This window comes from Hyla sarda, chromosome 4 (assembly GCF_029499605.1).
Source record: "Hyla sarda isolate aHylSar1 chromosome 4, aHylSar1.hap1, whole genome shotgun sequence".
Classification (NCBI taxonomy): domain Eukaryota; kingdom Metazoa; phylum Chordata; class Amphibia; order Anura; family Hylidae; genus Hyla; species Hyla sarda.
In genome coordinates this window covers 249,055,519-249,070,152 of record NC_079192.1, presented here as the reverse complement: position 1 = coordinate 249,070,152, position 14,634 = coordinate 249,055,519, and the positions used below count along the sequence as shown (strand labels likewise).

The 14,634-nt window shown below is 40.3% G+C and overlaps 1 protein-coding gene across 1 annotated transcript in view; it reads right to left on the bottom strand.

Moving 5' to 3' along the window:
• Positions 1-3,374: 3,374 nt before the first annotated feature.
• Positions 3,375-14,634, bottom strand: part of BMT2 (base methyltransferase of 25S rRNA 2 homolog) — a 57,219-nt gene continuing 45,959 nt past the window's right edge. The window contains exon 5 of the mRNA XM_056573888.1: positions 3,375-5,702. Coding sequence (XP_056429863.1) covers positions 5,076-5,702 — 627 coding nt within the window. The 3' untranslated portion in view covers positions 3,375-5,075. The remainder of the gene's footprint in view (positions 5,703-14,634) is intronic.

Sequence of the window (14,634 nt, the reverse complement as noted above, 5' to 3'; positions counted from 1 at the left end):
CCTTCCTGGGTTCCCGCGGAGCGCCACTACAGCTGATCGGTCCTCCGGTCCATCCTCTTTATACTTCCGTGTGTAACGAAGTGTCACATGGCGCTCAGCCTCTAGCCGGCCGTGGCAGAACATTGCGTCAGCCGGCGATAGGCTGAGCGCCATGTGACGCTTTATTACACACAGAAGTATGAAGAGGATGGACCGATCAGCTGTAGTGGCGCTCCGCGGGAACCCAGGAAGGTGAGAGATGGTTCATTTTCATTTTTTTTTTTTTGCAGGTTTGCAGGACGGAGCAGGAATACTCTGCACCAGAGTACTCCTTTAAGGTCATCCTGTCATAAAAAGAACTTGTTGATATCTGAGGAAAAATTCACCAGGTCATAATTTCGATATTTTTTTTATAATTTTCTAAAATTTAAATTTTTCATAATAGATAATTTTTATGACATTTCACAAGAGTGGGGATGTCAAGTGCACGCGGGTGCACTACAATGCTCAGAAGGAGTTCCATTTGCAAATTTAGCTGAAATGGGGCATTTAGGAAGCCCCTATGGTGCCACAACAGAAAAAATAAAATAAAAAACACACATGGCATACTATTTTGGAAACTACACCCCTCAAGGAATGTAATAAGGGGTACGTACAGTGAGCCTTAATACCTCACAGGTGTTTGACGACTTTGGATTTGTAAATGATTTGTAATTTTTTTCCCCACTAAAATACAGTTTTTTCCCAACATTTTACAAGGGGTAAGGGGAGAAAATGCTCCCCAAATTGTGTAACCTCATCTTTTCAGAGTATGGAATACCCCATGTGTGGACGTCAAGTGCACTGCGGGCATACTACAATGCTCAAAGGAGTCACATTTGCAAATTTTGCTGAAATGGGGGGGGCGCATGTCGCATTTAGGAAGCCGCTATTTTGCCAGAAGAGAGGAAAAAAAAACATGGCATAGTATTTTGAAAACTACACCCCTCAAGGCATGTAACCAGGGGTACAGTGAGCCTTAACACCCCACAGGTGTTTGATAAATGTTCATTAAAGTGGGATGTGAAAAGGAAATATTTTATTTGTTTACACTAAAATGCTGGGGTTACCCCAAATTTTTAATTTTCACAAGTGGTAAAATGAGAAAGTGTTACCATACATTTGTAAGTACATTTCTTTGGAGTAAGGACATTCCTCATATCTGGGCATAAACAGCTCAGCAGGTGCACACCCGTCTTGGAAGAGCAGGAGCGCAGTCAGGGGCCTTGAGCTTCTGCATAGCTGCCTATGGAGCCTGAACAGGGGGACATAAAATCACTAAACAGGTTATGTTCCCAGAATGATGACCCAGAGCATAGCCAAAACTAAAAAAATATGCCCACCCCAAACCCTATGCTCCGAATCCTCATTCTAGGAATGTGACGTGTGGGGCCATCCCTAAACTGTTGCCTCAAATGCGCACCCCCACTCAGGTGGAAAGCACTGCACACTTGAGGCAACATGAAGTCGCCAATGATAGTTACTCAGTGACCCATTTTTGGAAGAAATACCCCCAGAGGTCTTATCAGTTTTTTTTATTTTTTTGACTAAACATTTTTTTGGGCAATTTAGTGGTTTATGGGGTTAAAACTTGGAATGTACTCTGGACTTAGTACATTGGGGTCAAATTATGGCAAATTAAGATGAAAAGGGGAAAAAAAATGTAGTACTGAATGGAAGTGTGATACTCCCTGAAGTTGGTTTTTAATGCAGAGGCCCGAATGTGTCACACTGAATGGTGGTGTCCTTCCGTATCCCCCTCTTGTAACACACACCGCATTTTTTTCTGGGGTTGTCCCTCCTTTCCAGTGTGGGAGACTTCACCTGGAAAGTGTTGGCCTGGGATGATCCTGGCACCTATAACTTCAGTTCCTTGGGAAGTCTGGCCTGCTCTTTGTAAAGCCGGTCATAGGTGGAATCACTTGGGGGGGGGGGGAGACATGTCTCATTATCAGTGTAATGGCCCGCTTCCGTGTCATGACCATACTGTAAAGTGGGGTCTGGTAGAGGACTTCGCCGCTCCAGTACTGTCTGACGCTGTTTTTTATCAGGCGCATAAGAAGCACGAGGCCCCAAAATGTCCTCATTTTGACTGCATCAATGGTGTACCATTCATTGGACCTTGCCAAAAAAGAATCGTGGTGGTGGGCGATGACCTGCTATGCGTACAGATTAGTCTGCTCCACCATTAGATTGACAAAGCTGTCACTGAAAAAGTAACTAAAATAGTCAATTTCAGTGTATCCAGCCATGTCAATCCGGATTCCTGAGTGGCCAACAAACTCAGGAATCCGTGGCTGATAAGCCTCTGGGGGTCTCCAGACAGGTTCACCGGAAGGGGTCTCAGGTACGCTTATCTGGGGGGGAGGGGTCATACTCCTATTACAAGCGACATGGACGCTTGTACTAGTGCCGGCCACTGGGTCACTTTCATGGGGAGTGCGTGGCCTCACCTGGCGGCGTCTCCGCCACCGTACAGGGGACTCATCAGTGCTAGATGATGAGGAGGACGAGGAAGAAAACAGAAGAGCAGGATCTTCCTCGTCCTCACTGGCAGATTTGGTAGTATGTAGTGTGTGTGTGTGTGTGTGTGTTTGGTGTAACTTTCATATATAACTGTGTGTGAATATATATCTGAAAAACTGCAGCAGACCCTTGAGGGCCTATTAGGGAGTCAGGGGGAAAAATACATATATATTTTTTTTACTTTTTTCTATTTTTAACCTCCTAGCTAGCTGTCCCTGCATACAAACTCACCCTGACTAAAGGACCCTTCTTCAGCCCTGAGGGCCTCCAATCTTGGCCGGGGGGGTGTTTATGGGTAGTCACCACCTCCTCATAGATACAGGAGGTGATCACCATGTATATCCGGGTCATCGGGTCACATGTGACCCTTACGACCGGAATTTGCCGGTGTGAATTCACTGGCGATCGCCGACATATGGGGGGGCCTTTGCACGGGGTGCCTGCTGGTAGATATCAGCAGTCATCCCGATCTGGTCCCCGCCTGGCACGCAGTGGGGACAGAAATTCCCACGGGCGTACAGGTACGCCCTGGGTCCTTAAGTACCAGGGAGCGAAGGCGTACCTGTATTCCCTGGTCCCTAAGTGGTTAAAAAGGAACAGATTTATATATTTTACCTCGTAGCAATGTTAACTTCTGAAATCCAATTGACAGCATGCTCCAGCAACTGCATTCTTGTAACAAAAATCATAAAAAATTTAATTTTTCACTTTCAAAAAAATTAATAAAAAACGTGTGTGTCATGCTGAACACATTCTTTAACAAATGGATTCTGAAATTGCATCCTTGTAAAAGCATCCAAAAATGCTAAGAAAAAAAAAAATGAATAAAAAAAAACAGTTCTGATTGCTAAATGTAGTCTTATGTTTTATTAGGAAGACAATATTTTAGCAGAGCTTAATACTGGCATTGAGCAATGAAAATATTTAAAATATTTCCAAATTGTGGCACCAATGACTAATAATGCTTCACATATTCACAAAAGGCAATAATCAAAGTAACCCTAGAATCATTTAAAGTGTACCTGTCGTCAACAAAAACTATTTATATAATGTACATCATACAATTATATGTATATTTCTCATACACATTTAAAAATATGTGTTGTTATGGGTGAAAAAGTGCTGTCCCTGCAGCTATTGCCTGTGAGGAGTACAAATACAGGAAGTGAAGACAGGACAAGCAGGGCTCTGTGCAGGCTCCTGGTTTGTCAATCATCCTCATCTGTGAGCCCGTAGCATGTCACAGAGCCTAACTGTACAAAGCTCTGCTTGTCCTCACTGCACAGAGCCCTACTTGTCCACCCTCACTTCCTGTTTTTGGACTCCTCAGAGACACACAGGCAATAACTGCAGGGACAAAAATATACATATTTTTTAACCAATGTATATTACAAATATACATATAATGGTATTATCTACATTATATAAAAAGTTTTTGTTGATGAAAGGTACACTTTAAAACTATTTAAAAAAAAATAAAAAATGAATAACTTATTTAAATCAAAATAGCAAATCAAACTTTCTTTGTTTCAGTGCAAAGTTATAACAGAACAGAAATAATGTCAAAAATCACTCCCAGATCACAAAAATCAGGGGGAATAGAGACAGAATTCTGGTGCATTTTACTTCATAAAACTGTGCCAAAATCTGGTATACATGCCACACACTACATAATGTTCTTAAGACACTTTTTGCTCCACATGCCATATAAAAAGAGGCATGGCTAAGACAAGTAGTAATAGGCTCTTGGCACCACATTTATTAATGGCATGTGCCATAAAAAATATTGGTGTAAAGTTAACCAAGAGATTTAACCTAAAAAAGTGTAATATATGTCTGCCAAAAACAGCATGCAGCACTATGATAAATCTGATGCTTATACCTCATAGTTTTAGGCTAAATTTATTAATAAATCTTCCCCATTGTGTGCAATGTACATCATACCAGAACTTTTATACCTACTTAACAGTGCAATATTACTTATTCATAAAAGCTATTGGTTGTTCTGTTTATTTTACACAAGTTAGTGTACAACATATTCATTATTTTCCTTCTCTTTGGGTAATGCTTTTCAATGGAAGTCACTTTCAAATTATCAAATGGTTAAGACCATTTATTCTTCCTCTACAACCAACTAGTGCACATTAAGACTGTTGAAACAGTTTAGAAACAAAAAATTACAAGCCAGTTTTTCTGATATCTAATTGTTCAATATGCCCCACTCTGGGCATAACAATGGTGAACAAAACGTGACCACAAAAGATATGGATGTATAAAAGGCATGCTTCAGGTGCGTCCCAACAGGTACAAGTACCTTGTGTTCTTATTTAAACAAAACAAACAAAAAAAATGTCCTAACCGTATAGCAGTTACTACAAAGTATTATCCAGATCTCCACAACAGTAAAAATCTCTAAAATACAGGCGTAGGAAAAATAGCAAACTTTGTAAACTTTATTATTATTATTATTATTGTTCTTTTCTTTTCAAGTCTATGCCTTATCATTGGCATGAGAAAATGATAGGCCCATCTTAGCTCAGGAGGAGTATAGGATCTTCAAACTCATAGAATGACATTGAGCTGGTTTGACTTTCTCCGGAGTCTGAATCACATGGAGCGTCTGGCAACTCAGAAAAAGTATATGCTATCTGCTCATCTTCCATTTCAGATCGTGTACAACAAGGGCTTGAAGATTCCTCTTCTGCTGCAGTATTGAAATCTTGAGGGATGTAGAGCATATCTGGATAGTTCCTTGTAATCAAATCACTTGTTGTTTTCAGGGAGATTTTCCTAAATGCCATAAGATGCATATGAGAAAATTTGGAGTAGATCATACGTTTGAAGCCAAGGGATTCAATGGCAATCTTCCAGCTCTTCATCATCATTGCATGACGATTTTGATGAGAAGAGTCTGGAGTAATAATAAGCAGCAAGCCATTGAGTTCCAGGAGTTCATGAGCTTTCTTGCAACAAATCCACCGCTGGTACCGAGAAGGAAAGTAAGAAAGGAGGAAAGAAAAAACAACGACATGGAATAGTTCAGCAGGTAAGTAGTCTATGGGACTCTTCAGCTGCTTGAGGAAAGCATCAAGGGCATCAGATGCGAGCTGAAGTGGCCTCTGGATTTGCAAGTTCAGGAAGTCACATTTATATACGGTCTGCAAAAAATAAAATATACAATATTAATTATTATTAAGTTTTATTATTCAAGTAGCAAAACATAAGTTTCCTGACTGTCAGCACAACAGTCTAAAAAAAATTAAAGCATAAAAAAAAAAAAAAATAAGGTAATTTATTAAGAAAAGGACATCCTTTTTGCCAGTGTTCCCTACCCACTGGCTCAGGGGCCACATATGGCTCAATGGCAGTTGGCAGCTGCTATTCTGCACAAATGACATCAGGACACCTGGCAACAGGATCTGCCTCCTATCTGGCAGTTAGCACTTTATCACTGTCATTAATATCCTGGGTGAAGACCAACTGGCTTGGCACTACAGCCAGTAGAATAGAATCCTGGATAATGGGTTGTCTGTTAATTAACATTTATTTGACCCAGTCATCATTTTTATACTCTTTAACCCCTTGTCACAAAACGCCGTTTCTAAAAGGCGCTGCGGCACGGGAGGGTTATGAAGCGAGCTCAGGAGCTTGCATCATACCCGCACGGTCCTGACTGCTATCAGCAGCCAGGACCCGTGGCTAATGCTGGACATCGCAGTTAAGGCAGATGTCCGGCATTATCTCTTTAGACGCAGCAATCAAAGTTGATCGCTGCGTCTCAAGTGAAAGCTTCCTGGCAGCTCAGTCGGGCTGATCGGGACCATTGTGGTAAAATCACGATGTGCAGAACAGGTAGGACACAGCAGAAGGATGCCTTAGCTGCCTCCTCAACGTCTGATCGGCAATTGATTGCTCCAAGCCTGAAATCCAGGCTTCAGCAATCAACTGCCAATAACACTGATCAATGTATTAAAATGCAATGGCATTGATCAGCGTATTGAAGTACGGCATGTTATAGTCCCCTATGGGGGCTATAACATTGCAAAAAAATAAAAATAAGTGAAAAAAAAAATAAAAAAAAAAAGGTTAATAAAGATGATTTAACCACTTCCCTAATAGAAGTTTGAATCACCCCCCTTTTCCCATAAAAACAAAACTGTAAATAAAAATAAACATATGTTATCGCCGTGTGTGTAAATGATTGATCTATAAAAATATATTGTTAATTAAACTGCACAGTCAATGGCGTACGTGTCCAAAATAGCGTATTTTTGGTTACTTTTTATACCATAAAAAAATGAATAAAAAGTGATCAAAACAAAAATGGTACCAATAAAAACTTCACATCACCGCGCAAACCATGAGCCCTCATACTGCCCCATACATGGAAAAATAAAAGTTATAGGGTCAGAAAAGGACAATTTAAAACGTATAGATTTTCATGTATGTAGGGTATCATGTATGAAGGGTTCGACAAAATCAAACCTATATAAGTAGGGTATTATTTTAATCATAAGGATCTACAGAATAAAGAGACTGTCTTTTTTTACCAAAAAATTTACTGTGTAGAAACTGTAGCCCCCAAATTTACAAAATTGCATTTTTTGTTCCATTTTGTCACACAATGATTTTTTTTTCATGTTTCGCAGTAGATTTTTGGTTAAAATGACTGATGTCATTACAAAGTAGAATTGGTGGCACAAAAAAATAAGCCCTCATATGGATATTAAGGTGCAAAATTGTAAGGGTTATGATTTTTAAAAAGGTAAGCAGGAAAAAACGAAAGTGCAAAAACAGAAAAACGCTATGTCCTTAAAGGATTTCTCCAACTGAAATCTTTTATCCCCCACTGTGCCCGGGCTGTAAAACTATACATAATAAACTTTCACTTACCTGCCTACGATCCCCCGTTGTTCCGATATCGCCGCCCATGCTCCGGTCCCTGTCAGCTTCCTCTTCCTGCGGGTCGGTGACTTCACTCTGCGCTCAGCCTATCAGCGGCCGCGACGGGACATTGCTGCGGCCGCTGATAGGCTGAGCGCAGAGTGAAGTCACCGACCCGCAAGAAGTGGAAGAGACCGGGACTGCAATATCGGAACAACGGTGGATTGTAGGCAGGTAAGTGAAAGTTTATTATGTATAGTTTTACAGCCCGGGCACAGCGGGGGTTTAAAGTTTTAGCTTAGAGAACTCCTTTAAGGGATTAAAAGAAAATATGGCTCCACACTATCCATAGTTAAACGTATCTCAAGTTGAATAAGCTTTACGTGAATGCTATCAGCATACATTAAAAACTTAATTCAAAATCAAGTCACATGTGAAATAGAATCTATATTTTGTTAGCTTTAAAATATTGGTCTTTTTGGCAAAACAAACATTACATTTTCTAAGATTACTATTTCTGTAAACTTCTCCTTGGTTGTCATCTGCTGTTATATAAAGACAGGTTACAATATTTTCCACATACAATGGTCTTTTCTGGACCATTGTTATTTGAAACCATACTCAACATGCAATGCCAAAAAAAAAATCCCGATCGGTGTGAATGTCTGGAAGATCCAACCAGAGTGGGCATTTCATTGGTAAACCACTTTATTACTGAAGTGCATGCACTGATTGGCTGTTAAGGTACACATGCAGTATAGTGCTGTACTGGACTATTCCTTTCTCATGCCAGGATTAGCTGCTTTTATGGACACCAGGTAAGAGCAGCTCCATGTTGTATCTTGGGTACACTATGTATACTGTACGGAACCCTGAAGAAGCTCCTGTCATCTATAAAGCAATTTATTGCTTTTAGCAGCTATTTCTGACTTTTATATACAAGGACTTGCTTTATGTTCATTAGTTATCTCGTCATTTTTCTTTAATCTTTGATCTTTTCTAAAGTCTCCAAAATGTCATCCGAAAAATAGTTGTTCCATAGAGATACAAAAGGTTTCAACATACAATATCAATTCATTCCATGACAAACATTGTAACTTAAGGACAAAACAAAAAAAAATAAAAAAAATAAAATAAAATAAGGAAACAAACATAGCAGCACATCCACTCTGGTGCGGTGCTGTGTGGCGTCCATTGCTGCTCCGGCGCCGTGTCTGTGGGAGGCATGGCCCAGGGACTGGTTTGAGTGGCATTGGGGCTGCTCTGCCAGTGGGTCGTTCCCCCTGTGGGCACTAGTGTTGGGGAGGTGGTGGTGCTGCACCATTTTATGCTAGGGATGTTAGGAACCCGCTATGCTACTTACAGGTGGCTGTGACGTTGCTAGCAGGCTTAAACTTCATGATCATAAAGTACACTAACGACTATTTAATTAAAAGGGGTACTCTGGTGGAATTTTTTTTCTTAAATCAATTACTTCTATTAAAAAAAAAAAAAAATCTTAATTTCCTCTGTAGTATTCAGCAGCTAATAAGTACTGGAAGGATTATTTTCTTTTTGGAACACAGTGTTCTCTGTTGAATCACGAGCACAGTGCTCACTGCTGACATCTGCTGTCCATTTTTTAGGAACTGTCCAGAGCAGCATATGTTTGCTATGGGGATTTTCTCCTACTCTTGACATTTCTTATAATGGACAGAAGTATCAGCAGAGGGCACTGAAGAAAATAATTTCCTCTGTAGTATTCAGCAGCTTATATGTACTGGAAAGATGAAAGATTAAGATGTTTTAATAGAAGTAATTTACAAATCTGTTTAACTTTCTGGCACCAGTTGATAAAAAAAAAAAAAAAAAAAAAAAAAAATGTAAATCATTTCCACCGGAGTACCCCATTAATGTTGCTGAGAAGCATTGGATCAAGGTGCATGTTATGGATGCGAGACCATGTCTGTTTTTTTTCTCTAGTTAATTGTAACTTAAAAGAGACTCCTGTATGTTTTATAAACTGTTATAACTTCAAGGTAAAACTTGCCCTAGGGTGACAGTGACATTAACCACTTAACGAAGCAGGATGTAAATGTACGCTCTGGTAAGGAGATATTTATTTAATGCACCAGGACGTACATTTACGTCCTATATATAACCGCAAGAATCGGAGCGATGCTCGGGTCATGCGCTGCAGGTCCCGGGTGCTGATAACAGTCAGGGACCTGCCGGTAATGGCCGACATCCGCGATCATGCAGATGTCTGCCATTAACCCCTCAGATGCCGTGATCAATACAGATCACAGCATCTGCAGAAGTGCAGCACAATGTGGACAATCGGATCGCCCACAGCGATCCAATCTGCAATGGCGGACGGAGGTCCCCTCACCTCCCTTCGTCCGTCTCCGTCTTCTGCTCTGGTCTGAGATTGAGCATACCAGAGCAGAATATCGCCGATAACACTGATCAGTGCTATGCCCTATAACACTGAACAGTATTAGCAATCAAATAATTGCTATGACTAGTCCCCTATGGGCACTATTAAAGTGTAAAAATAAAGTTAAAAAGTAAAAAAAAAAAAAATTTGAAAAATCCCCTCCCCCAATAAAAATTTAAATTGTCAGTTTTTCCCCTTTTTACCCCCAAAAGGTGAACATTTTTTTTTTAATAAACATATTTGGTATCGCCGCATGCGTAAATATTCAAACTATTAAAATATAATAATTATCCGTGAGCGGCGTGAAGGAAAAAAAATAAAAATAAATTCCCAAAGTTGCTGCTTTTCTATAACATTCCCCAAAAAATTGCTAAAAAAAATTAAAAGTTTTATATATGCAAATGTGGTATCAAAAAAATTACAGATCACGGCGCAAAGAATGAGCCCTCATACCGCCGCTTATACGGAAAAATGAAAAAGTTTTAAGTCTGCAAAATAGAGGTGATTTTAAATGCACTAATTTGGTTAAAAAGTTTGCAATTTTTTTTAAGCAGTATAATAGAAAAGTATTTTATCATGGGTATCATTTTAATCGTATTGACCCACAGAATATAGAAAACATGTCTATTTTTACCGTTAAATACAGCATGAAAACGAAACCTTCCAAAATTAGCAAAATTGTGGTTTTCTTATCAATTTTCCCATACAAATAGTATTTTTTGGTCGCGTTGTATATTTTATGGTAAAATGAGTGATGTTATTACAAAGGACAACTGGTTGCGCAAAAAACAAGCCTTAAAACTAGTCTGTGGATGAAAATATACAAGTTATGATTTTTAGGAGGAGAAAAAAAAATAAAAAATAAAAAAAAATTTAAAACAGTAATGTTGGCATGAATTGCAACCTAGGTAAGCAGACCCCTTTATTCACTCCCTTGCATTAAAAAACATTTAAATCAAAGTATGATTATATGAAAGTCTCAAAACTAAATTTGGCACCGCAAATGGCTTGCTTTTTGAACTGCACTTTTGAATGAAGAATTATGAAAACTGTCTAAAAAGATAAACCCATAGCAACAAACAACAGCATATATAAATTTCTTTAAAAAAAAAAAAACCTCACTGGGAGGGGATGAAGATTTTTTAGTATTTAATTTTCATTATACTTTTAAGGGTTTATGTATAGGCAATAAATTCATTTAAAAAAATCACCTTAAAACTGCACATAATGGGGAAGAATTTATCATTTATTTACACCAGTTTCTTGAATCAAGAAGTTGAAATTTTGGGCAGCACTTAGTTACACAAAAACTTGCTACTTTCTGGTGGGTTTACACCACAATGTTTCCTTTTGAAAAAAAAACTGTGGCATGGCCACGGTGACCCACCAGATTTACACCAGTGTAACCAACTTAAACTGTTGGTGGAAATTTATGCCAGTTAAGTGATTTCCATCCAGGGTGCAAGGCCTGTCACTGCACAGTAAGATTAAAGGGTACTCCATCCCTAAACATCTTATCCCCTATCGAAAGGATAGGGAATAAGATGTCTGATCTCGGGGGTGCGTGGCTGGTGCATAGCCGTGACGTCACGAGCCACGGGCGCTGCATCGCTAGACATCCGGCACAGTTAAGTTCACTCTGTGCACCAGATGACTGGGGTGCCGGCGCAGAGATCCGACATCTTATCCCCTATCCCCTTTAAGGGGCCAGGAACTGGCATGTAATATGCTGGTCTTTGTACATTTCCCTAAATGTGCCTAGTGCACATGCCAACTATTCTTAAAGGCCCAAAGTAGCCTCACTGGAAGTCAACCCCCTGTCTTCCAAAAAAAAATGATCTGCTCCTCCCCCTGCACACAGAGCACCACTGTTCGTAACATAGAACATCGGATTCTGCTGGCAGGGCACTTTGAGTGCTGTTACGTTGCTGCAGCAATCAGCAGAAGGTCAATCACCATCATATACATTACAGAGTGGAGTGGCTGCTGACACCATGATGTCCCAGTAAGTGGCAAGGCCTTGCAAGGTAGGGACAGGGCCTTGCAGATTACAGTGCTGAGACAAAAACGGCAAGCTGCATGCTGGGGCAGGAAGCAGTAAGTTCTATGTAGGAAGCAGAGGTAAAATGAGGTTCTAGGATGAGACAGCATGGGAGGGGTGATTTTTATGGGACTTTTGGGAGGGGGGGGGGGGAGGGAGGAAAGTGATCCCATTTACATAGGACTGTATGTTAGGAGGCTGAAGGAAGTGGAGTGATGTTATTAACATGGGACTGTATGCTGAAGGCGGTAACCAGCTTTTGCCATAACAGTGTACTGTCCGCACAATCTTCTATTCTACCCTGAAGGGCCATCTGTCATGGATGGGTTGTTTAGTGGAAGATATGTTTTTCTAGGGGTCAAAAAAGGCTCCCCATAAGTGGCAAAAGAGACCGTGAGGTAGACAAACACTAGCTTAAATTCAGCAGTGGATTACATTGTACAAATCTCCCTATAGCAACAATTGAGGAGTCAAGACTGGGATGGGGGTGGCGGTCAGGAGTCTAAATCTATTTTGTTGGAATACATTGTGCACTTGACTTTAGAAGTGAGGAACCAAAGGCTGCAAACCCTACAGTGGTCAGGAGAATACGTTATTGCAGTCTGGGTGGATTGAGGAAAGAAAAAAAAAAGAAGGGGTTGTCACCAGTCCTGACATATGTTGTAGTAAATTCTTACATTACTCATGGGATGATTGTGGAATATCTACTTATAACTCTCTGATGTGATGTTCCTCTGTAATCCTTCTGGAAATTGAAGCTGGATTCCCTAATTTAAACTCCAGGAAGATTATGCTTTGCTATGGGCTGTAGCACATCAAAGTAGATGTTACAAAGGTCCAACTAGTTGATAAGTCACCTTTGTGCGATTTATTGCCACCCTCTACATAAAATATGATACATGCCAGTCTCAATGTGAGTCATCAGGATAATCCAAATTATCAGTTGTTTACCGCGGATATTGTGTACCTAGTCTGAGTATAAGGTTACTATTTATGACACAATAGTCTGCCTTAAATGAGCACGGTCATTTAAAATAATTTTTTTGTATAGGATACAGCAGGTAAAAAAAATAAAGATTCATAATTTACTCCATGTATAAAATTGTCTTTTTATGTCACTTTCATGGCCTTATAAATCTGGCCACTAAGTGGACAAGATACATAGCCGATAACTTATACCGGAATATCGGTATAAGTTATCGGCCCTAAAAAAAAAAAAAAAATAGATATCGGTCGATCCCTAATTTGGATAGTTTGCATCATAAAGTTGACATGTTTTTACTTTTGGAAAACATCAGAGGGCTTAAAAGTTCAGTAGCAATTTTCCACAAAATTTTCTAAATCAGAATTTTACATGGACCAGTTCAGGTTTGAAGTGGATTTGAAGGGCCTTCCTATTAGAAATACCCCACAAATGACCCCATTATAAAAACTGCACCCCTCAAAGTATTCAAAATGACATTCGGTAAGTGTGTTAACCCTTTAGGTGTTTCACAGGAATAACTAAAAAATTTAGAATTTTCTCCTTTATTTTGCTCTCGCATGTTCTTGTGGATCCAGTTTTTGAAAAATCCTCTCAAAATTTGTAACCCAATTTATCTCGAGTAAGGAAATACCTCATATGTGGATGTCAAGTGTTCTGCGGGCGCAGTAGGGGGCTCAGAAGGGAAGGAGCGACAATGGGATTTTGGAGAGTGAGTTTTTCTGAAATGTTTTTTGGGGGGCATGTCACATTTTGGAAGCCCCTATGGTGCCAGAACAGCAGAACACCCCCACATGGCATACTATTTTGGAAACTACACCCCTCAAAGCACGCAACAAGGGGTCCAGTGAGCCTTAACACCCCACAGGTGTTTGATGACTTTTCATTAAAGTCTGATGTGTTAATTCCCAAATTTACCATTTTTATAAAGGGTAATGGGAGAAAATGCCCCCCAAAATGGCATACTATTTTGGAAACTACACCCCTTAAGGAACAAAAAGGGGTACAGTGAGCCTTAACACCTCAGAGGTATTTCACAACTTTTTGTTAAAGTTGGATGTGTAAATAAAAAAAATATTTTTTCACTAGAATGCTGGTTTTTCCCCAAATTTTAAATTTTTACAATGGGTAATTGAAGAAATGGGGTTACAAATTTTAGGGGTTATTTTCTCCTGAGTATGAAAATACACCATGTGTGGATGTCAAGTACTCCAATGGCGCACTACAATGCTCAGAAGAGGAGGAGTGCCAGTGAGCTTTTGAAAAGGGAATTTGTTTGGAATGGAAGTCAGGGACCAAGTGCGTTTACAAAGCCCCCCATGGTGCCAGAACAGTGGACACCCCCACATGTGACCCCATTTTGGAAACTACACCCCTCACAAAATTTAACCCCTTAAGGACCAAGGACGTATGAGTACGTCCTTGATCCCGCTCCAGTGATATAATGCGGGGTCCCACGGTGACCCCGCATCATATCACTGCGGGCCCGGCGTCATAGTGAAGCCGGGACCCGCCTCTAATAGCGCGCGGCACTGATCACGGTGCCGCGCGCTATTAACCCTTTAGCTGCGCGCTCAAAGCTGAGCCACACAGCTAAAAGTGAAAGTAGAAGTGCCCGGCTAGCTCAGAGAGCTGTTCGGGATCGCCGTGGTATAATCGCGGCATCCCGAACAGCTGTACTACAGGAGGAAGGTCTCTTACCTTCCTTCCTGCAGTCTGATCGCCGATTGAATGCTTCAAGCCTGAGATCCAGGCTTGAGCAAT